This window comes from Melopsittacus undulatus, chromosome 2, assembly GCF_012275295.1.
Source record: "Melopsittacus undulatus isolate bMelUnd1 chromosome 2, bMelUnd1.mat.Z, whole genome shotgun sequence".
Taxonomy (NCBI): domain Eukaryota; kingdom Metazoa; phylum Chordata; class Aves; order Psittaciformes; family Psittaculidae; genus Melopsittacus; species Melopsittacus undulatus.
In genome coordinates this window covers 41,055,048-41,080,279 of record NC_047528.1, presented here as the reverse complement: position 1 = coordinate 41,080,279, position 25,232 = coordinate 41,055,048, and the positions used below count along the sequence as shown (strand labels likewise).

At 40.4% G+C, this 25,232-nt stretch overlaps 1 protein-coding gene across 2 annotated transcripts in view; it reads left to right on the top strand.

The window, feature by feature from the left end:
• KLF12 (KLF transcription factor 12) overlaps positions 1-25,232 on the top strand; it is a 244,941-nt gene that overhangs the window by 168,749 nt on the left and 50,960 nt on the right. Inside the window, exons 5-6 of one of the 2 annotated variants that reach the window (XM_034074350.1) lie at positions 5,692-5,827; positions 18,850-18,909. In XM_034074350.1, the coding sequence (XP_033930241.1) occupies positions 5,692-5,827; positions 18,850-18,909 (196 nt within the window). The remainder of the gene's footprint in view (positions 1-5,691; positions 5,828-18,849; positions 18,910-25,232) is intronic. The other variant, XM_034074351.1, reaches the window with a different exon arrangement.

The following is a 25,232-nucleotide window of genomic DNA, read 5'->3' as shown; positions in this document are numbered from 1 at the left end:
CTGATGGCGCTTGGCCTTGCTTGACCAGGTCAGAATACTTAGACTGCATATCCCTAAATAATCACTGGAAGGAAGCAAAGGAATTAGACCATATTCATGTGGAGCCTGAATATGGTAGGGGACAGCATTTACCCAACAGCTAGTAACACCAGCATGTGTGTGAGAAGTGAGAGGAGGAGTGCTGAGTTCTTGTCAGTCTGGAGAGATTGAAATCCATAGTCTCCCCTTCTCAAGAGATGCCCTAATGTGGACAGGAGCTCCAGTTTAGAGAGAGGAGAAAAAATATCCTTATGGTGTGGCCCTGTGCTCAGGTTTTTCCCCTGGGAATGTGAAGGCTGCATCCTGTTCTGAGGGGTTTGTTTGCTGGCATGCTGGATCCTTCCTGGAGATTGTGCTTCCATGATACGGCTAATACCATGTCAAAACCAACACAGTCTTGTGCCAGAAAGCACAAATTCAGTCAGTGCTTGTTAGAAAGTTGCTGTGCAAGTTTAAATCTGTTCCAGCATTGTAGAAGGGGCTATTTTGTCCTGAGAAACAGGATCGGGTATTGTCTGGCCTCTACAGCCAGCATAAATTTTAAAGCCAAAAACTGTTTAGTTCAATAGAAGTAGAAGCTTATATCTTATCCAGATCTGATTTTTTTGTCTGCAGGCAACTGACAGTTGGCAGATACAACATTAATGATGGCAGTTCTGGAGTATTTACAGGCCAGTATGTGCCTTATGTGAGACCCATTTGCACATCTGTCCTTAAAACAAGTGCAGAAAGTGAATTCACTTTCACTGCCAAAGGGAAACTCCTTTTTCATAGGGTTTGGCAAAGGGGCCATTGAGAAGTAATTGCATATATGTATGTGCATCAAGAGCAATTCTCTGTGCTTTCTTTAGCAAAAGGGACATTGTTTCTTGAGGCTAACAAGGATGAAGAGCGACGTGGCTGCCTGCAGCCTTCAGCACTTGTAGACATTCTTAAATACTCCCCTGGCTCACCAGTCCTTTCAGCACTGAGTGCTGACAGCTTGCTTCTGTAGCTCCTGTGCGCTCTTTCAATGACACCTTTGTCCCACGAAAGCAGTCTCTGACTTGTTTGTTTTTGCTTGCCTTGCCTTAGCCTCATTCACACTCCACGAAACCACCAGGTAGCTCTGCTGGACAAATCTTGCCTTTCAAGCGGAGCAGCAAGGGCAAGAAACCCAGTTCATTTTCAGTGCCCGAGCTTTACTAACGAAATGTGTCTGCCTGTGATAGAGAGAACTCAATTCAGTGACCCATTTTTGTGGTCCTAAGTTCAAGGAAAAGCTTGGTTGTCAGAACAAAGTACAACACGAAGGGGGGTTAGATGCACTGGCATGTTCTGTGGGCTCTCCTCCACCTTGCTTGTCAGTTGCATTCAATTGCTCACTTGTTCTCCACCTTTTTCATCTCACTTGCTAAATTATCTCTTGCCTGCATCTCTTCATTCTTTACCGTTTGATGTTCGTTAGGCCAGTAATTACTTTTAATTCAGTGTTTATGAACTGCAGCTGGTATTAATAAACCTTGGTGCCACCAGTTCCACAGTTGTTCATAGATGTCTGAAAGTCAGAGCTGTTGACATAAGTAGGAGTCGTGAACTCTGACTGTATAAAAATCCTGTACTGAAGTTTGCACACTGTAGTGACTGTGAGGAGGAGATATCTGATAGGCTTTCAGCCAGTTGGTTATTAACATGTCTCATTTGGGGGAGGAGAATAGCTGTAAAGGATGCTTTTCTCCGTGGCAGCTGCAGCCATGCTGATGGGAAAACAGGGCAGTATCCACCAGCTAGCAGTGGTGAAATTCAGCCTCCTGGTTAGTCACCTTGGCTCATCAGCACCTTGGCCACCCAAGTCTGCAAGCTGAGAAGAGGTCATAAATGGAGAGGGAGACACAAAAGCATGCATATGTAGGCAGACATTAAAAAATAAGGGAAATAATCCCTGGATCATTATCTGATTTAATTTTCACCTTTAGTTAGGTTCACTGCAGAAGTACATAAAAAAATGTCCTTGAGTTGCCCGCCTTTGAATTTGCCCACATTCCCATTCCTCACCTTCTGTTCTCACCATGCTCACATCTCACAGCACCTCATGATGTTTTCAAATGTTGGCATCTGGTGGGGCAAACCATGCCCAGTGGGTTAATTTATCGCTAGGTGCAAAAGCACAACTCCATTGGCAACTTCATGGCTGCGTTAGGAGTAGACAGAGTAGGATTTACCTTGCTGAGCAGAAAAAAAATGGCAATTGAGAGTTTTCATCCTAGCACATTCCTCTGGTAATCTAAAACCAACACCAAATATTATAGGAGTTTCGATAGTATCTTAAGAGGTGGCAATCTGCAATAATAATGAATCAGTGTGTCTTAATAATGAATCAATGTATCTTGCAAGGAACAAAATTATGTGAGATTTTTCGTACACATTTATACAATTTCCATGTACATGTATTAATGTTTAAGTGATCAAAATTGATGTGTAACTGTATTACAGACTAAATTATGTAACAGTGTTTGTGATTTCAAGTTAGGCTTGGGTTTAAATGAGAACAATGTTTCTGAGCTATCTGCTTAACACTTGCACTGTAGTGCAAGTCAGATTAAGCCACAGTTAACACAAAGTATTGCTTACATAGGGTGTTTATTACCTTTTTATTTATGAGCATTAGCTTTCGCAAAAGCATCATATATAGCAGCATTTAAACAATGGGCAGGTACAAACATGTAACTTCTTGTAATGAGATTCACTTTTAAGAAAACTGAAGAAGTAATGAAAGAAATAACAATCATCTCAAAGTTGCTTTTGAGAATGAATATTAGAGAACAAGGCAGAAGTAGCACTTTTTTTCTGCAGAGGTTTTTGGGCTAAATCAGCTGACTGGGTGGTTCAGTTGAATCAAATACTGGATTATCCCTAATGCTCAGGTACGCATCAAATACCATTGTGTGTAAGTTCTGATTTTAAGAAACACAGTCAGAATGGTGCTTATTCTGCCTAAGACAATTAAATGTTTTGAACAATATCTAAGTTGCTGTACGTTTGTCTCATGCAGGTTATTGTTCATTGTCAATACTCTGCTTTGATAAGCAAAAGTTGTTTTCTTCACTATATATGAAGGAATAATAAGCAACCCAAATGTAGCCAGCATTACTGAGGCACCTAAGCTGTGTTAGTAGAAAGCAAACAAGACATACTGTGCATCTGTAAATGCACTGTGCTTCCAGAAGGAGCTGTTCCATCAGCTTACTGAATGTATTTTAATAGTATTTTCTTTATGAGGTTCTTTCATCTAAAAAACACAAAACAAAATACAGCTGAAGGGCATTTATAATCACTCACTGTTCTTTTCCTCAGAGGTGATTCACAGCTAGGACATAAATTAAGACCAACTTTCCTTTGAGTCATCACACGTTTGGGAGTGCTTTCCTTTCAAGAGCCCAGCTATCCATCAGTGCTGCTGTTACGGCTGTGCAGCTCCTGGAGTATCTACAGTCCTCCCATTTTCCAGTGTGACGCCATCTCTTTTCTAGAGCTAGTGAGCACAGTAACATGAGAAACTTGGCAAAACAGGAAACTTTACTGCGACTTTTGGTGCTGCTCTTGAGCTGTAGGCTTGCTGAACTGTTCGTGATCTCTAAAGGGAGCCTGAGATACCTTGATAACTGTTATCCAGGGCTGTGGTTAGGCAGAGTTGAGTAGCAATGACAGCTACCTATCTTGAGAAACATGTTGCAAGACCTAGAAAATGTCCATCTCTGAGACTGCAGTACTGGAGAGCACAAGCTAACAAACTGCAAGAGTTAGCTCTTTAAATAAGCATTCTTGGATTCCCGTTTCACCTGACCAAACAAAATAAGCACATTTTTAAACAAATTTCCTTGCCTGTCATTCCCCTTCCCGTGCCTCCCTTGCAGGGCCAGGCAGCTCTCCAGCTTTGCTCTCTAGTCCATCTGCTTTCAGTATCTCTCAGCACTTAGTAATCCTATGCGGTATTTCATGAGTAAGGAGGAATGTCTCTTTCTCTGTGTCACCTCCGAAGCTTGTCTCTGGGTTTGTCCTATGACACCAACAACCCCCCACTTCCTGTCGGGACTGCCCCAGGTCACACATGTGCCCCATAGTCCCCACATGCCCGTCTCCCAGCTTCCTTCCCCTGCCCATACACAGGCTGTGCTTTCTTCCCGTTGGAGGGCAGCAGCCAGGGTAAGAGGGGAGGCAGGTAGCCTGCTTTTCTGCTCTCCTCTCCTTTCCTGTCTCTCTGGCACAAACCATCATTCTGATGGGTTGATCTTGACTGGCTGCCAGATGCCCATCCAGATGCTCTCACATTTCCCCTTCTCAACAGGACAGAGGGAGAAAATGAGGTGGAAGAGCTCATGGGGCCACTGAGATCATGGAGACAGTGAGATCACTTACCAATCCCCATCGCAGGCAAAATGGGCTCATCATGGGGAAAATTAATTTATTGCTAATTAAAAATAGATTAGAATGGTGAGAACCACGGCCTGCAACGCACTATTTTCCTAGGCTCAACTTTGCTCCTTCACTCCCCGCTCCTCTGTCTCCCCCTTCCAGAGCACTGCAGGGAGATGAGGAATGGAGGTTGGGGTCAATCCAAACAGCTCCTTTCTCCTCACACTTTCTCCATGCTTGATTGTGGGCCCCCATGGGCTGCGGTTCCCATCAGAAAAGCCTGATCTACTGTGGTCTCTCCGTGGGCTGCGGGGGAATCTTTGCTCCACTGTGGAGCACCTCATCCCTTCTTGGTGTCTGCAGGGCTGTTTCTTACTTTCTTCCTCACTCTGCCTGTGTGGCATTTTTTTTGCCCTTTCTTAAATATGTTTTTCCCTGAGTCACCACCACCTTGTCTGCAGGGTTCGGCCATGCCCTGCAGTGGGTTGGTTGGAGATGGTAGGAACCGTCTGTGTCCAGCACGGGGCAGCCCCAGCCTCTCCTCATAAAGACCCCTGCCAGCACCACTGCCATACACTATGGGTACTGTAAGCTGTGGATGGACAAAGCAATCCTGCAGTTCCCAGTCTTCAGGCGTTCATAAGACCTGGGTCTGTGTGACTTTTAAAAACAATCTGTGAAAGCCTAGGTGACATCAGTCACCTGAAAGTTATTAGTTAGGTGCAGTGGTTTTGCTACATGTGACTGTGGAGGGAAGGCTTCTTCAGAGGCTGACGCTGGTGTTGAATTGAGTCAGAAATCAGGATAACTGGGTTTTTTTGAGTTGAGTAGGGCGACATGGGTCCCAGCCTGGTATCTCATGATGAATGAATGAAACACTGCTCATGAAGTTCTGCTGCAGTTTTTACTCCCAAGTGTCCTGTGTCATACAAAGCAGATGTAGCCCTTTCCCTTCACTTTCTGAAGACAGGTGGAGTAAGTAACTTGAGGGTAAACTTGGTTTTTGATCGGTGTTACATGTGCAGCTTTATTTCAGGTCTGCCGTGTGCATTGGTGTAGCCTGTTCACATACCTGCATGCTGCTGGAGATGCTGTGGCACCGTGAGGTGACTTTGCCATTCTGTCACCTGATTTTGGGAAGCTCAGTGCAAGCGGTGCTGCCCAGCCCAAGCAAGTGGATGTGTTGTGTGCCCTGATGTTGTTCTGGGAGGATATTAATTTCAGCACTCTCATATTAATCCATTATATGTCTCTTTCCAGCACAAATGGACCCCCGAGGCCTATCTCCCAGACAAATTAAAAGTGACAGTGATGATGACGACCTGCCAAATGTGACCTTAGATAGCGTTAATGAAACTGGATCTACAGCGCTTTCCATAGCCAGAGCAGTACAAGAGTAAGTATCATATTCCCAGAGCAAGATGAGTGTTGCCAAGGTGTTCCCAGGCTGAAGGAGGTTCCGGCATGGCAGGGGTGTCCCCCCATCCATGGGTCAGCATACCTGCCAGCCTCTCTTCTGTGTATCTTTGTTCCCTTTAGGAAGAGATGGATGTATCTCTTGTCTCTCTCTGATTTTCTTTTCCTTTCTTTCTGTGTGCCCTCATTATTAGGTAAAGTTTCATAATGAAATTGTTACTTCCCCTTTATTTACTTGCAGAGCTTTCAGTGTTTTTATGTCCTCTTCAAAGGGAGTCCAAGTCAAGCTTTCACTCAAAAACACATTAATTTTTTTCCTGACTGAAAGCAGCATCAAGGAGTTCATTCTAATGTCTGTCTATTAGGAACTACCTACTACATTTCTCCTGAAGGACTGTGTCACTGAAAGGAAATTGGTGAGGGACTTTGAACAGTTTATCCGTTGCTATTATTTTTCTGTGTACTTTTACTCACTGGACACACCAATAAGTTCTTAATTTAATGTCTGCATTGCTTGTTTAGGAAAAAAAGGAACAGTTCATCATGAACATTAGCAATTCTGTAGATGCATGAGCTTGCTCAGTCACTGTAGCAGCTGGAAGGGAACCAACTGTGAGGTAAATAAGTATTAATATCCTCATTTTATAGGTGAGGAAAATGAGGTTATGCGTAAAGGTCACCCTGTAGGTCTGAAGCAGAGCTGGAAATAGAACTAGAGCCTCCAGGCACTGAAGCCTGTGCTAGAGCCACAAAGCACATTACTTTATCTGAGAGGTTCAAAATACGGACATTTTGAACATTATTAAATAAGAAGGGATGTAGTAAATGCCATTAGACATTGTTATTATATAATTTATTATAAATGAATTTTTGATGTCTTAGTGTGGTATCTAAAAAGTATTTATATTTTGCTTTGTTTTCCTGGCCATCAGTAGCCAAAAGCACCAATTTTTCCAAGCTGTGTTTGAGGAGGAGTTGCTTTTTTGTGTTTTCACCAGACATCTACTAATTCATCTTTTAGTCAAGCACAGTAACTGTGATCCTCAAATCTATGTATTCCCCTTAAGCAGAGAAGGAGGTCTCTATGGGCAAGGCAGGGCATTGGCTTTCATTGTAATTGACATGCTCCCCTTCTGCATAAAGGTGATAAAGGAAGGGAAGATTTCTCTACTAGTGACACTATTGGTTGATAGACAGGCCTCACACGTATTTTGAATTTGCTAGTTACAGCACAAGGCCTTGAAGTGTCAAGTATTTCTTTTCTCAGTTTATAGCACACATTATAAGCCAGAAAAGTAAAACAACCCATTGTGATTTTGCACTAAATAGTTCTGTCTAATTAATGAGAAAAGGAAGCACGCGACACTAGAAAGTGCTTCTACTGCACAACTGGCAGGCAGATACTGTTCTCTGTGATTGATATTACTTCAACACTTAGAGAATTGTTCAAATCATGAAAAGCATTTTAGATTTTCCACAATGCATTCCACAGTTTGTGAAGGTAAATGTGTTGGAATATTACTTAGCTGGCTCTGGAGTTTCAGAATTAAATTAAGCAACTTAATAATATAACATCAACTCATCCTTGTTATGGGTTTTATTTAAACAGTAATCTGTTAGTTTATTTCAAAAGCCCCATTAGGAAAATCTAATTTGACTGTGATCTGCAATTTGTCTTCTTCTTGACTTCATTCTCAGTCACAGACACCACACATACAGCTGCTGAGCTGAAAAGAGACATTAGCACAGTATACCAAATTCACTCAATCCATTTCTTTTGCGGTCTGTAATACAGTGCCTCACAGGCAGACCCTCTTCTGTATTTGGGTATCTAAAGCATACCTTAATATTAGACATCTAGCAAAGCAGTCCAAAATAAAAGTCCGCATTCTACGTACCCTTGGTGCAGAGAGGAAAGTGCCTTTGAAGCCTTCCAAAGGGAGATCCTGTGTGCTCAATTTTAGAATCTAAACTTAGCAGGCAGGAATTTCCTCTGAGGACGTGGAAAGGCACCTACTGTTCTGTACTGGGCAGCATAGGGGCATGCATAGAAAGAGTGCGTCAGTAGGCGGTAAAGCGTAGGTCTAGGCTAAGTGCTGAAATGAGGCAGGCTGGACCTCAGAGTCCAGAATACTGTCACACAGAGTGTGTTGTTTCTAAAGTGAGCTTGTAAGCTCTTCCTTGTGAGCAGTTATGCAGTTACTAACAAAAATAACTTCTTGCATATACTGGCTCGGATGTAGAGCGTGGTACCTCCAAAGGGATAGCAGCCTCCTTTCCTTCAGTTGCTGTTGTGCAGTCTTGTCTTTGTTAAACAAAATGCCAAGCCCAATTTGCAGGTGCTGGTGGCAAGTGCAACCTTCTCCTGGTTGCTTTTCAGACATGTTTTAAATTATCCTGCATAAGATTTATAAATATATATATATGTATGTATATATATTTGCCTATTGTTGCCTATTTTCAAAGAGGAGAAAATTTCAAATTTTCAAATTTGAATTCGAATTTCAGATTTCAATTTCAAATACCCTGTGGGGGATTGGTTTGGTGAGGCTCCTGACTTCCCTGTGCACTATCTGTGGGATTCAGGATACATCTTGCTTAGTTAGATATCTGCAACATAGGTGTCTCATCCAAGCTAATTATCTTGCCTCCCTGCATATGGACCAGATAGCAGGTGGTGTGTCCAGGCGATAATTCATTTGACCTATCCTAGCTGTCTAATTTTGGGAGGGAGAGAAGCACTCAAGCCCGTGAGCTCCTGTTCCTCTCCATTAACTGCAGACAGTGCAGACAGCTGCCTGGGACACATGTGTCAGCACTGCAGATCTCTGGTGTGAGGTGAGGGTACAGCAATCCATGGCACCTGACTGGGGAGTCAGCGTGCCAGAAGCTGGGAATGACAGGACAATATTGAATGCTCCACGTCTTCTCTTGGATCTAAATCTGCCAGGTGGAGTTAGCAATACCAAGGTTTAACCACAAGCTGAAGGAAATTAACTTACCGGTGTCTGGGGAGGAACTGTTGTTTTAATACAGCCATTTTTAAGCTTGTTGTCGTGGAAATTACCCCTATGTGGCTGGGTCACAGGACAGTTCGGAATGCCTGTATGACAGCTTTGCTTTTCACGTCCTCTAAAAGTGGAAGGCATCTGTGTTGCTGCTTTGTTTCTGGTCCACTAAAGTCTTACAAGAAAAAAATCCTTACCAATAAAAATTGTAACAATCAGACACTAAGAGCCACATGTTTGGCATTAGTTTTTATTCACATAAGCAGAATGTAATTGCTTGCATATTTGTAAAATGACCAAGTATGACCATTTTTTCTCAGAGAAATTGCCTTCTTGCTGCTAGCTTTATATTGGCTGAGCTTCCAGACTTCTCAGTAGTTCTTTCGGAATGACTTCATAAGTCCTTCCTCAGCAAACCCAATCAATAATGTAAAGTTATAGATAAACAAAGTCGTTATTTCAAGCAGGGTACTTTGATGAAATTTCTTTATGTGGCAGTGCTGCTTTATGGCAGTTGCTGTGCCTTACCATAATATAGACTAAGAATAATTTATTAATCTCAGATAATATGCTCTGGCTGATAATAAATATTGCAGCAATATGTAGATTTCAGTGGGCTTTGCATTGTAAGCAGCATTTCATCCTTTTTGTAGCATGTTTTACAAACTCGATTTGACATGTAGCTCTCTAACAAAGAGCAGATTTGCCACTATGCCTGACACTACGAATGCTTATTACACAGCAAGTATAGCATCATATATTCAGGGTCAAATCTCAGACACGCTCTAGAACTCTTTATGAAGCCAAGGGAGAAAAGGGTGTTAGTCAAGCCCTAGAAGACCAGTAAAACTTTTTAAAGGCCTCTCTCAGAGGCAGCATGCTGTTTCCTCAGCCTTGCAGCCATTCAATCCCTAGGCAGCCCTGATACAGTGGGGTTGGGAGCCATCTCCATGGTACATAATAAGGAAACCCTGCACAGGACAGTCATCTCCTTCTTTCCCTACACATTTGTGCAGTAAAGTATGTTATTTTACAGCATGCAGCTCTCTCTCCCTGAACACACAAGGTAAGATTTCCTGCTTGCAGAGGCTGAGGGCAGAAGTGGGAGAGGCGGAGGGTGATTTTTAGCATGAACTCTTAGTATATTGGGGAAAATCCAAAGAGACAGAAATTCCTGCTTCTTTCTATAGATTTTTTTCCTCAGAGGTTGTAGGCTGAGGAAGCTCCTTTGCCAAAACCATCTTTATCTTTCAAATAACGTCAAGGAATAGATGGACTGTGCATATGAACTGTGTATATAAACAAGAAGCTTAAGGTAGCTTCTTGTTTCTCTGGGGTAACAGAGAGAGAGGAAATCCTGAATACTTATAGTTACAGCTGCAGTTAATTCATAGAAATGTCATTTGTCGTTTGGATGTGACTGTGGTGACCTTTAGCATGAACTCTTCTTTGCGCTGAGCTGGGTGCCGCTGAGTGCTTGCAAGAAAATGAGATTAGGGGCTTTGACCCTACCCCCATTCTCGTTGGCTACACTTTGCAATTGATACATTGATGCTAATGTGATCATGTTACTTTATTTTTACATTCTGCTGGCTTTTCTAGAATAGAATGGTTTGCGTTATTGCAACGCAGTGGAAGATAGTGAGAAAGAAATTCCTCAGCAGACAGGCAGCATAGCTACAGTACCAATGTAGTCTTAAAGGTATGTATTTTTCAAGTCTTGATATTTTCTCATTGGATCAGTTTTTTTCTCCATCTTCTTCTTCAGTGTAAATCAGCTTTTGTGGCTGATTTTTATCTCTTCTGAGGTTTAGAACTGCATTCTCATCAACCATTCATTTTCTGCGCTGATATTTTCTGTTTTCCTGCTTCAGCTGCAATCATCCCAATTAGTTATGATAAATATGATAAATAATTTCCAATTATTATGATAAAGTGTCAAATTACATTCATCTTACTGTTTGCACATCTCTATTCAACATGTTTCTGTGATACCCTACCCATGGCAGGGGGGTTGGAACTAGACGATCTGAAGGTCCTTTCCAACCCTAACTATTCTATGATTCTATGATTACTCTTGGTGTGCTATTCACTCTATGGAACTTTCAGCTCAGTTTTTTCTTCTACCTGTAGACAAAAATACTTTGTCGCGAGTCTCCAAGAAATGTAAGTGAGGGTGTTTTGACAGTACTTGTGTGAATTTTGTTCCTCTCTGCTCTGGTGCATCTGCCCTCCATGAGCAAGTACTCATTTTAAAACTGGCACAGTTGGATGGGGATTTTACATGTGGAGAACGGACAAGTGCTGATGCAGAATTTCCCAGTAAAACATTATTTTTCACTGGAGAATGCTAATTGATCTAGAACGAAATTGGGGGAATACATCAGTTTCAATTATACTTTTCTTGTGAAGATTTCCCAAGTCTGGGATGAATTTTCCCATTGCATTGAGGCTGTAGAACAGAAGATCACACAGTTGTTGTAATGCTCATGGGAGAAATTGGACTCCACACTAAGAAAGCAGAACTGCCCATGGGCTTCCCATCTCCCCACAGGCTGTTACACAGTGGGGCTTCTCAGCTTCCTCCAGAGTCACTCTACAAACTGAACTGAGTCATTAAACATTAATAGAGGGAGGTGTGTGTGCAGATACATGAGTGAAAGACACTGGTTATATAGAGCCCTGTAAGCAAGCAGTCGTGTACTGCTGTTGATGCCTCCACTGTCATTATTTCAGGGATATTTGTGTTCTAGTTTTGTGTTTTTGTCAGCTGTCTCAGATATATATCCTGTGGCAGAAAAGGTTTCTGTAGTGAAAAGTGTTGCTGGGTTGGAAGTTGGCTAATGATCCAAAGGCACTATAGAGGTGACAGAGGTGTGCTGTGTCTCAGCTGCCTCTGTGCAGTACTGATGTCCTGGTTTTGGCTGTAACAGTTATTTTTCTCCTTCTTAGTCCAGTTTGGACGTATCCTTGCAGCAGGGGTCATCTCTCACAATGTAATCTACCTAAAAGCTAGGCTCCAGGGTTCTAGATTCCCCCAGAGGGGAGATGTGCATACTTTTAGGTCCACTCATCTCATCAGTTGTGATCATGTACCTTTTGGAGGTGCCTGCCTTCTCCAGTGGTTATTTATAAGGACCCTGGACAAACAGTTTAGGGAGAGTCATGATAGAACTTAACACTGTTGAAGTTATATATGAGAAGCCCCCCTCTGTGATTTTCTGAGGCCATGCCAGAAGTCTGTGACTCAAGAAGAAACTTAACCAATACATTTATGCTTTGGGTCTGGCAGCTACTATAGGTGTGATTTCTCCTACCTACATGCAGTTCAGATAACTTTCTGAAGTACTGACTTCTTCTACAGTTTATTTATATAGCACTTCATAAACTTTCTTCAAGCAAAATTTGAAATCTCAGAATTCTGTTAATGTATATAAAAATACATGTGCCTAAAGCTGTACGAAGGACTTCTACTGCAAGAGCTTGAAAGCCCTATATACCTTTGAGAATTGCTCTTTAGCACTAACTCTGAGCTTTTGGTCTTAGTAATCCAAACAAGCCTGTTGTAAAAAGGTTTAATAGCCTGGCAGTTGGGTAGTAAAATCAAAGGATGCAGTTCTGTGCATGCACACAGATTCTAGGATTTTTGGTATGGAAATTCAGTGGTATAAATCCCAGAGCTTTTTGCCAGGATAACAGATTTCCCATCAGCCAGCAATCATTAGGAACAAGGTCCAGGTAGGCAGCAACTGTAAATCAAAAGGAGCTTCTACAAAGAAATTGACATCACTGTCTGCTTCAAAAGGATGCTATTGCTTAAATGACAGTGTATTAGGAGATAGAGGTATTGTTAAATTGTTTCCTGAAGAAAGCTAATTTGAAAATAGAAATGCTTTTAGCTTGGTCTACACAAAATTATATTTTCCTGTCTCCCCTGTAACAGTAAATTACCATGAATGTTGAGTAGATCTAAAGCAAGAACAAATTGCCATTAGGATGTCTGGGTTTTTTTCTCTTGCATCTCTCTGAAGTCCTAGGCATTGCTCTTCAATACATACTTTACCACACCATTGCTAGAAGTAACATTCTCCTGAGAGAGATATTTAAATTATGTGTATAATAAGCTGGAAGAACCAAGGAATCCTGGTTCTGTAAAGTCCAGAGGAGTTTTACCATTAACTTCATTGGGTCTGATAATTAACGCTGAAACTGTAGCAAAAGTCTGGATGCTAAAAAGAAAAGAAGTAACTTAACACTTAGAGTATTTTTGGGACCAGTATGGTGCAGTAAGAGAGGCTTCTGTAACATGTATGGATTCATAGATACCTTTATGTATGTCTCTTTCATTACCTTTATCTGTCACAAGCAAACTTCCAAAGATCTTGTTTCCCTGCATCAGTTCAGTGTCTATATTGAATAGTCTCTTATAATTATCTTTTCACAAAATAGACAGTATTTGTTAATTAATTTAAATTTTACTCTACGAAGTGCCAATCATTTCCAAGTGGTTATCAAACTTTGCCATTATTGGGATTTTGCATTACTAAACATGTTTACACAAATGTGCTTTGGAAGAAAATGCCTCGAAACAATAGTGTATGATTATAATTCATATAGCATTTTTTTATCTTTGGAGGGCTTTGCAAACATTAACTAATTAAATTGTACAGGTCTCTCGTGTGTTCAAATATTATAATTATCTGCAGGTTAGTGACTTGCTTAAGGCCATACAGCAAAACAGAGGATGAGCTGGGATCAGAGACGTCTGCCTTCTAGTCCCATGCTTAATCCACTGCAATGTGTTGCTCCAAAGTGAAGCTTGAGTCATTAATGGTTAGGTACGTGAAATGCATTTTATTGATAGGGAGGTTGGCATTGTGTAGTTGCTCAAAGAGCATGACACCGAGGAATGAATTATAAATAACATTATGCATTACTACTACCCAGTTAGCAGTTTGTACATCTATTTGGCATCTGTTTCCCCAGCGATTTGTTATTCAGCTTTTTCTGTTTTTATTTTCTAAATCAGCACAGAAAGCAGGGGCAGAGCTTTGTGCATTAAGAAATTCAGAGCCGTAGCAAATGCTCATCAGTGTGGATTAGATAGCAGAACAGTGCCAGAAAAAGGCACAATAAAACTATCTCAGTGAACTGCTACCTTGACTTACTGATAAGAAGAAGGAGCATTGTCCTCTGCTGTCACTTGAACCAAAATTACTTATTTTTTCATTATCTAGATCAGATAAGTTTTTATCTTTCCTTTTCCATAAGGCAGTTCCTGTGATTTTCTGACAGACAAACATGCAGCACAATTAAATCTTAATAGCAGTGCTTATACTGATTTATGGAAAAATGTTCCTGAATGTTTAGATCAGTGCATGCAAAATCACAAAAAAGGTTGTGTAGGTCACAGGTACATAAACCGTGCAAAGGAGGGCACTATGAATAGAGGAACACTATTCAGTAAGGCATAATTGGGTGAGCATGTGAATACAGGAATCTAAAAACATAAGCAAACCACATTTTTTTCTGCCATTTTCCTTTCTCCTGTGCAACGGGAAAAGATAGTGCTGTGTTTTCCCCTTCCTTAGTTCAGTCCTTTTTCACTAATAGTAACTCCAACACAATTTAATTTCTCATAGCAAGCTCTTTTTAGACTGGAGATAGAAAAGGAGTGAAAGGAAGTTCTTGAATGATGGATATGGAAGTGGTTTGTCTTGAGCCTGTGTACCAAGGAGGTGTTGTTCTCTATGTGTATGTGACTGAGGACATGAGTGTTACTGTTTTGGACACACAGAGAAAAGGATAATTGTAGCTTAAAGTTACCACACATTATGACATTCCTCTAGCCAAAATGAAAGGAATTGAAGGCTGAAACAAGGAATAAAGCAATACAATGGCTGAGATAATAGCATCTATTCCTGAGGTGCATCAGAAGTGATGATAGTTGTAAGTTTCAGAGTCAAACTGAGCACCTTCATTGTTTTAGCAGTGACAAACCAAAGATGTGTGAAGAATGAGCATGCTTTTATTTATTTACCCTTCTGGGATATACTGAGTTGCAACAGGACACAGTGGTACAAGGAAATACAAAAACTGAGGCAGGCAGAAAATAAGGAAGTGCATCCTAGGAGGTAGCATTGGCCAAAGCACTCTTGCCTTGCATGTATCACTAAGCTGAGGCAGTGTGGAGCAGGCTGGTAAGTACTGAGGTCAGAGGCTGCCCTAGAAAGTGCTCATTCTAAAGCCTGTCTACAGTATCTGCTACTTGCAGAAATCTCCAGCCTTGCAAACAGAGCCTGGAAACTGAAATAACCTGGAAATGACCAGAAGTTGCCAGCAGGCATCAAAAGAAATACTTGCATTTATGTACTTGTTAAGAGGCAGCGGGAATCTCAGTCCTGTCAGAGTATCTCCCTCAATTTTCTGCTTTAAAAATGCAATATTTAACATAGGGCTGGAATACTGTGCGATAAATCAGAGACACACAGTGCTGTCAGACAGATGGCTTCACGTAAAAGTCACCAAGGTGATTCTGTTACGACCTGATGGCCATTGCCATTTCTGTGACCAATTGCTTATGATGGCCAAAGAGTCAAACCATTTATAAATAAGTTCCCAGGAGGAACTGGAATAATGACCAAAATCTCAGTCACAAATTTTCAAAAGCAGAGTAACAGGATAATGTTGTCTAATAAATTGTTTGCTGAAAATTCTTTACACAGCTGAACAGGCTGAGAGAGTTGGGCTTGTTTAGCCTGGAGAAGGCTTGAGACACCCTAGAACAGCCTTTCAAAATCTTAAGGGGGCCTACAAGAAATTTGAAGAGGAACTTTACACGAGGGTAGGTAGGGATATGACAAGGGGGAATGGCTTTAAGCTAGAAAAAAAGGAGATTTAGATTAGATACTAGGAAAAAAATCCATCAGCTCTGAGCATGGTGAGACACTGGCACAGGTTGCTCAGAGAATTCATGGCTGCCCCCATCCCTGGCAGTATTAAAGGCCAGGTTGGATGGGGCTTTGAGTAACCTGGTCTAGTGGAAGGTGTCCCTGCCCATGGCAGGAGGGGTTGGAACTAGAGAATCTTTAAGGCCCCTTCCAACCTATACCAATATATGAGTCTATGTTTTCTTTTGCACTCAACATTTCTGCTTCTGAAGTACTTGCTATCTGTATCACCACATCTTTTCTGAGATTCTTAGCCACTACTAAGGCATAATCAAAATAAAACATGTTTTTCCTCTTGCTTGAGAAGAACTACGAAATACGTGCAGTTCTGTAACAGGTACAGCCTTTTCATCCTTTTCTATGCCATACTGCACAGCATGGAGGTACCGCTATCCCCTTATGCTTGTAACACGTAAAATACTACAGGTACCCAGAACCAACATGAAATGTAACAGCACAGGCACTTGAGATTAATTGCCTGCTTTGGGGGAGGTCTGATGGAGGCATTGCAAGGTTATAAGATAGGTGATTGGCTCCAGCAGTGTTTCAGAGCATCTACACAAGGCATCAACGGTGCCACAGTACAGTCAACAGAGTTAAATGCTCTGAAGTTCAATGGGCAAAGCAACCAATTTCCTTTACCTGCCAGCCACTTAACTATGAGCTATCTCTGCTCTCTGGAGCTTGGGCTTCTGACATGTAGTTGCTCATTAAAGTACAGTTTGAAAAAAAAAAGGCTTAAGTTCCCAACTTTCCATTGTGAAAAATAAGAGATCAAGTACTTTGTTCTGAGCTTACCTTTTTCTGCCTGTTCTAAAACCCAGAGCATGCTGTCCTCTTCCTACCAGCCTCCTCTCTCTCTGAAAATGTGATGGCCAGTGGCAGCAGTGGTACAGCCACCCACGTCTGGCATAAAGACCTAGTTGTTAGAGTACTGACTCAGAAAGCCAGATACCTACGTTTGCCAATAATGGAACACAAGGGTAGGATGCAAAAGATACAAAAGATATCCAGGAGTGGTCCTACACATCCTTTCCTTCTTATTTTTCCTCCTACACTTATGGTTTGGATTTGGAAGTGACTATTACAGGTTCTTTTTATGGTGAATCCATGTTGTCATGTGTGGTTTAGCCATTTTCATAGCACAGATAAGGTTCAAGGCCCAGAGGCAAGGATTGTGTGTTTTTCTCCATGATTTCTAGATGACAGCAGAGGCTGGGTGGAAGGCCACTGCCATCTGGCTTTCAGGCCAGACAGAGAAGAACATAGGAAGTTTTAGGTGTCTGTGAGGTTGGTTGGAAGATGTCTGTGTGTCTTTCGCTTCAGTGCCTGGATACTGAAGGTTCTAACCAGAGTTTTAATTGTCCCACTGACAAAAATTTAGCATGCAAATACTTATCATCCTCACAAACATTATTTTTGCCTGCCCCTACTGCTTAGCTGTTAAAAAGGGACTTTTATGAAAAATGTGCAAAATTTAGAGTCATGACTTCTGGTTAATGTGTTGCTGTTTGTAACAACTGTAGGAATAACTATTTTTCCCAATAAGACACAGATATAATTATAAATTAATTCACAAGGGGGAGAATGGTCAATGTTATGGTTTCCAGTTGCCATTCTTCCATTGCACATTGATTTCAGTTGAGGGCTGGTGCGGTCAGGGAGATTTTGTCCCAATGCCCCCTGATTAGGTACAACTGTGAAATAGAATCTGTATCTAGTGATGCCATGGGACAGCTACCTGAGACATTTCTGAAGAAGGAAGAATATACACAGAAAGCTGAAAAAGAGGGTGGAAAAAAGCAGTGTCAGGCTCTGAGAGAGCTAATAATTTAGACTTCAAAAATTCTTTACGTCATTTTGTCATCTTGATAGCAGATTTCTGTCATTATCAGAAATGTAACATTTACCAAATGGCAAAATCAAACAAGCAGTAAAGAAGACTAATATTTACTGTACATTTGAAGCATGTAAGGGGTTTGAAAGATTCAGTGCAAAATCTTGGGAGAAAATGGATTATTTGTAGGTTTCCAAGGGCAAATGGAAAATGCACTTATATAAATCAAGAGAAGTTGCTTTGAAATTTTCCTTTTCACTTTCAACAATTGCTGTGCCAAGCTGGCCACTTTAATTGAGCATTATGAAGGACCCAGAATGTTTCCAGTGCAAATGCACTCAACTGCTGGTGTGCTAGAATATTTTTGTGATTCATGTTGTTATTCTAATATTTTTACTAGTTTCTTGGGCTTTGGCCTCAGACTAATTTCTTGGTACATTTGAGGTCTAAACCACAGAGAGAAGGACTGAAGGGGGTTATTCACAAGGTTGGCTTTCTACAGGCTTTACTTTTCTGTTTTCCCTAATGTGCTGGTGGAACTGTTTCCTAAGCCAGCTGTATGATGCTTGTTGTTTGAGCACATGCAGCACATCAGAATCTGTCAGTGAAAAGGAGCAGTCCATGTAGTCCAAATCCCAACATAGGAGTTTATACAGCTATGATGTCATATATTTGTGTTGTGCAGTATTCCAAATAATATTCTAGAAGATTATCTATTTTCCCTGGAATCTCAGTTTTAAGTAAAAGGCTTGATTTTTCACTGATGTGTTGGGAATAATATTACTTAAGCAGCAGAATTCTGGGAGTGGACATTTGCTCCAGCCTCTATTTTCTCTTTGTGCAATGTCTGCCTGCTCTAGGTTCTCGTTAATGTTTACCTCTTGGTCACTGATTATTTTTTAATGAGAAAATATGATCTACCATGATCCAGAATTACCACTACATGACACCTGGGCCCTTAAGCTTTGACTTTGCTCCCATGTAAATTAATGGCAGAGCTCCTGATGACTTGCTTAGCACCAGCTGGGACCTCTGCAGAGCAATTTGAGTTGAAGAAGCAGTTTTAAGTGAATAGGAAAATCTGAAAGTCTCCTCCACACTGAGGCTATGTGTGTACTTTGCAGTAAGTGTTCCTCAAGCTTGTCTAAGTCCCCTGCAATTGTTTGGGGTAACTTAAAATTCCTAATTGTCTGTGTTCAATTTCCAGAGAGAGCATGTGGGGCTGTGCCAGGTCAGCTGTTAACCCTTTTCGTTTTTTCAACTCCAGGTATGAAGCATTTTATTGTGTATTATATAATGTTCTGTTTTATTGACAAAATCTAGTAGCAGTGCTTTTCAGCTTTTTTTCCCTCTTAATGTCAGGGCTGGGGAATATGCAGGCCTAGGCAAGGTCTAATGTTGGTTTGTGTTATTGCTTTTAATATTCTAGGGCTGGGAGGGTGATGGTGTGCATCATGGGAAAGCTGCAGAGTTTTTTATCAAAATCCCAATGACTAGAATACAAAACCAGAAAAAAAGAAAATATTCTGTTAGATGTTTGATAATGCAGTTAAAAATGCTCAAATTGTCTATTGAAACTGAGTAATGAAATATACGTGAATCAACATAGCTGGTTATAATGGGTCATTGCCAGTTACCATGAAACAGTCCACCAGCAAAGCTGTGAATGTAGGAAAGAGATCTTTGCAAATACCTCCTTGCTTGTTTTTCAAGGATGCCAAAATTTTAAAACCTTGCTGTGTAATGCCTTAGTAGATGCCCTGCTTTAGAGTTAATATACAAATCCAGTGGGGGGACAGTGACTGGAAGGTTTCAGTGAGAGCTGTGATACCATAAGGTGCTTTGGGTTCACCTCACTTGCCCAAGCAGAAATACTGTATGACAGAAGGGATGTACCAACTCTGATAGGGTTCTTGTTTTTGTTGGCTTTGTTGCTGCTGATTTATTGGATTTTAAAGTAGTGTGCGATGAAATGTCTGCTCTTAGTGTGCTTGCTTGCTTATTTGTTCTTCCCCCTGCATTTGTTTGTTTTGTTGGCCCCTGAAAAGATTCCTTTGCAGTCATGTTTGTCATGTGACAAGTGTATACACATCAGCTCACTGCTTTATCTACTCTTAGTAATCCATGGGCCCTCCTATGTAGAGTACAGAAGGAAAAACAACTTCACACATTCAGCATAAGCAACTAAATTGCAGAATAAACTTAATTCTTCACATTTATAAGTAGAGTTAAACTTCGTAATGAAATTAAGAAGACGGTACGTTTAAGAGCAATTACACTTTCAGATTGCTAATGAGCAGTCGAATACAGAAATCGTTCCTCAAATCTACTCCAATTTGCAGTTAATTGCATTACAACTGGTATATTTATATTAAAACTGTGCACTTTCTTATTACTCAAACATTTTCAAAGCAGCAGCAGGCAGCAGCAACTTCTCTGTTAAAGCCTGTACAAAGCTTTTAAGGTTTCTGTGGAAATTAAATAGAGGTTATAAGATTATTAAAAAAGAAAAAAAATCCTTAGAATTTTCTTTGATCTGATTGAATTTATCAGTGCAACTTCAGAAATTATAATGAAGAGCCCACTACTTTCCCAAAATGTTGTATTTCTAGAATAAATTTGTATTTCAGATACTGTTTTGAATGCAAGGCTACTTTAACAAAAATCAGCAATAATCTATATAATCACCAATTCTATTAGCCTTTATTCTGTAGGAAGCATTTTCAAGGAGTCTTGAGAATGTTGTCAGTTTTTTGCTCTTTTCTTAGCATTGCTCATGAATTTATACATGTAGAGTTTACACATATCACAAGAGTGAATAAGAGCTCCTACTAATGAGGCCTCCTGAATAACATTCATGGTTAGATGTAGATGAAGATGGCATAAGCTCTCTCATGTACCAGTTCTAAAACACTAAAAGTTTGTTGGCTCTGACTGAAATGAAATGAGTCTGAAATATAATATTTTGTTGAGGCCAATAGCTGGTACTAAACCCAGAAACTTGTAAGAGAGGTATAAGGTCTTCTATGGAAGATAAAGGACCAAATTATTCAGGAAATTCACAACTGTCAAATCTCATTTAGGCCATGAGGATCTGTCTTTAGAGTGAAAGGTGGAAATGAGACCAATAAGATGAATATTTCAGTTAGTGTATCATTTGAAAGTATGAATTCTTATGGTGCACTTAAAACTGCTTGTTCTGCTAGGAATATTCCTCACAGCTGGTCTTGCTTCTTGGAGTATAGCACTATTGCAGTTTAGGAGCAGTAACTGCTTGTCAGAAGTGAATTGTGCTACAATTAAGTACAGCTTAGTGAGTGTCTGTATTTCATTTGAATGAAATTTCATGCCTGCCTAGTTTTGGGGTTTTTTTTTTCAATTTGGTGTTACTAAAGTTATCTTTTTCACTAAATTTCAAGAAAATTACTCTTCCATAAAACTATGGTCTAAATTATGGTATTCCAGTTGTGAAAGTACAAAAATATTCTTAGATACTTGATTTTTTTTTTTTTTGTGGTAGCAGGGGAACAGAATGGATCATGAAGTCTTGAAGAAACATTATTTGTAGGCTTCTTTTTCTGTTGGTCTCGTGAAATCTACTAAAAGCTGTAAGTTTTACTCAAAACCTGTTCCACACGAATGTTCTGCATCTGCTGACCAATGTGGATGGCCACAAGCTGGTACTGTTGCTGCAATTCATACGTGTCTAACTGCTCTTTTCCTGCAAAATGTTGAGCATTTTGTCCGTACTGCTTCCCCTGAGACAGAAGTGCGCCGATCTGCCGTTTCACTGGTGTTATCACATGTGAGTTTCAGATGTTAGTGGGCACAACGTGCCTTTTCTTCCTTGGTGTCTTGCAAATGGTACTGCTTTTGCTTTTGTGTTAATTTACCCCGTTCTTCTTTTTAACACCATGTTCCGCAGGCTCAGCCAGATGGGAGATGTTTGGCAGCTGGAGATGCCAAATTCTGGAATATAGCTTTCCTGTATTGGCACGTGGGTTCGTGGCTGGCTTCTTGGCTTGCACCTCTGCTTGGCTAGCTGTGTAGCTGGCAGCTGTAGCACTGCCTTTGGGGCTGTGTTAGGGTCAAGCTGCTATGGAGTTGGATGACTTTCCAGATCTGAATTACCCTGCTGGACACCATTTTCACCTTAGTTTGCTTTGACTCTGCTATTCAAAGATGGATGTTTGCACTCTTCTGTTTTATTCCTGCCATTTGTAAGGCTAACTTGAAGCAGTAGTTCTCTTTTGTCACCACTTCAAAAAGAAAAGAAGCATTGCAGAGTGTACTCCTTCACTTGTTAGGATTCCCATTCAGTTAGCAGGAATGTAAGGCCCAAGTCTGTACTTGCAATTCATCTCTGGGAACAAACTGTAACTACAGAGCACAGGCTTTAAAAAAATATATTTCTTAAGTCTAAACTTCACTTTCAGCCATGAGTGAACCTGGCGTCTGTCGAACAGAAAAATAACACACATTTAGGGAGACAATCCAAATAATTTTTTAAAGAAAAAGGATAAAGAACAATGATGATGATAATAAATAGAATGTTACTGGTAATAATTAAAAGCACTGCCAGAAGAAGATACTTAATCTTCTCTTTACTTGATGTGGAATGTCCTCAGTACATACTTTAGTTTTACCTTAGATTTTTTGGTTTGGTTTTTAGTTGAGTTGTCTTTTTCTTTCTATAAATGAGGTGGTGAAAAATTAATGCATCTAGGATAGCCAAAGCATTTGAAGTAATTCCCTAATCTACATCTTTTCCTCCATGCAGCTTGGTGCATAAACATTACTTTCAGTGGGAAAAACTGCAGATTCAGGAGGTTACTGAGACTCCAGATACTTACAATAAAGTACAGATTAGTCATACCTGCTATGACTAATTTTCATTCCCTCACTCAGCTGTAGTGAAAGTACGTTGTGCTACACTGGAGGTACTGGTATCTCTGTGACACACAGGAAACTTTACTAACACTTGAGGAGATAGATAGCACTTTTGCCTTACTTGGATATAAAGTAGGTTTGTGTCCTGTATATTAAGATTAATCTTTGTAGGGTGAGGAAAAACACCTGAATTCTCCCATTGCATGTTTCAAGAGCAATCAAAAAGGAGACCCTACCAATCTGGTTTAGGTGTGTACTCCTCTTCACTAATGGCCTAAGGGATGTTAGTGTTTCCATAGGAATACAGCCTGGTTACATTACCTAAGTTATTATGGACTATATAGGAGTAGGAAATAAGAAATAGGAAATGAAATACAAGCAATAGGAAATGAAAGCATCTGTTTCACTCGGAGGTAGGCCACATAGCTCTTTTTGGACAATAATGGAGCAGAGATGATTCTATTGGAAAGCAAGCTGGCAGCAGCAGCAGCAGCAGTATTCCCACCTCTGCAGGAAAGCTTTGTTAACTAGCTTATCAACAGAGAGAGAGACCTGAGGTTTAGGTTCTCAGCCCAGGCATCATGGGGGTGTTCTAATCATTGGGATCCTTGGCACAGACCTTATCAGATGAGGTATTGGAGGAGTAGTGGATTCTCTCACCTCACTTTTTGCTGAATATGGGCTATTGTATAGACAAGAGCACAGAAGTGATGGGTTGCAAAGGAAAGTAGGTAAGAAGAGCCTGAATCCTACCTGAGCATGAACAAGACTGGGACTGTAGGCTTCATTCTCTAAAGCAACATTAGGCCAGAATGAAATAGAGCTATCACCATCCCCCTTTTGGAGCTGTGTGTCCAGGTTTCTGCCCAACCTTTTCGGTTTGTTGTTCTTACAGTCGTGGTTGCTGAGTAGTTTGCTTACATGAACACTCAAGCAGGAAACCACAAGTCCTTATAGCCAGATTATTCCTGGGGTGATCAAGATGCTGAATCAGTCTTCTGTCTGAGAAGGACCTACAACAGAAGTCTCTCCTTCCCTGGTTGAATTACCTGACTGCAAGGCTGCAATACAACACTTGATCAGTATCACCCTGGTTGGTACCTAAAGAAGCTCCAGTTTAACAGTGAAGAACCTCATGAGTTTAGGGGAATGCTGTGTGGGACTGTTCATGGACAGTGGGTGGGAATGTGGTCATGGACTTAGGAAGACTTCTGTGCCTGCCTCCCAAATCAGGGTTTCAGTATGCTGTTTTTCACACTTCTCCATATGTATTTCACTTCCTCAACTATATTTTCTTCTTTGAAATGAGTAAGCTATAAGTCATTTTTAATGTAGTAGAATTAGAGATGTTACTCCGTTATTTAGAGTATCCCTTTTTCCTGTTTGTTTCTGCCCTTTTACATGGGCCTGGCTGTCCTTAATTTTTGAATCTCAGTCACAATTTCTGCTCCATTATTGCATTTCTTGTCACTTTCTCTATCCCAGTGGCTTTGGAAATCATATATAAGGTAGAGCAAATTATCTTCTTTCTTCTTAAAAAAAAAGAAAAAAAGAAAAAAAACAACTGTGATTGCTGTCCCTTATGCATTCTTTTCAAGCACAGAAACAATGTGTGCTATTAAAAAATGAAAATAAACAACTGCAAAAATGTTTTTCCCTTCCCTTGCACCTCCAGTACATTCTGTAACCCAGTTACTGTAATTGTTTTTAAACTTTTTCAAACATACATACTGTCAAGAGGTTGCAGTAAAACAAGTGTTTCTCGTAAAGCCAATGTGACCGCAAGGCATGAAAAAAGATGACAGAGCAAACAGAAATTCACATGTTTTGTATATCAACATCTTTTTTTTGCCCAGTGGCAGATACTTGGAGAGAGAATCTGTTTACTTCAATGAAAGATTAGCTTAGAGTTTTCTGATTCCCAAGGCAAAAAGAAGGCAGAGTTTCCAGCTTGCAAGCTATTCAGTGTGGGTGATGAGCTGATGTCATTTGTGGATTTGTATGTTGCATTTTGGCGTGATTAAATGTTTTAAGTCTATTGATTTCATGTTGGGGATTAATGATGCTGAATGAAAGAGCATCAAAGAATAAAACGTGTTTACATGCCTGATTAAAATACCTTAAAAAAGAGACAGAGTACCTATTATTGGATACAAGTGAGGTAAGAGCTGCGTAGGACCAATTGCGCATTCTGCATCGAAAGGATGCTTTTTTAAGCATAGAAAGAAGAAAAGTGAAAATTTGATAAGAATTGACTGTCCTTTTCTGAATTCTGAACGCTTGCATTTTACTTGTTATTTTGGAAGAGGGGATTAAAGAGGTTTCATTATCAGTTACTGCAGATCTGTTTTACTGAATCAATCAAAGCATGATGCTTAGCTGCTTGGGATTAATGAGATGATCTTTAACTGGAAAACTTGTTGGTAACAGCGTGTTAGTAAAGGACAGGATGTGAAGATATTCAGTGCAAATGTGGACATGAGATACAGTAAAGATTGTGTTTGCTGCTTTGAATTTGCATAATACTTTTAGATGTTTGCCTTAGCATATTAACTCATAAACATACCATTATCTTAAAATGTTCATAGTGCTAATTGGTTTGTATCTGCTCTCTGCAAATGTTCCTCATGGCTGTCTAGATTCATGGGTCATATCTGGATTTGCAGTTAGGTGTCGCATTCTGTTTACCGAGATAACAGT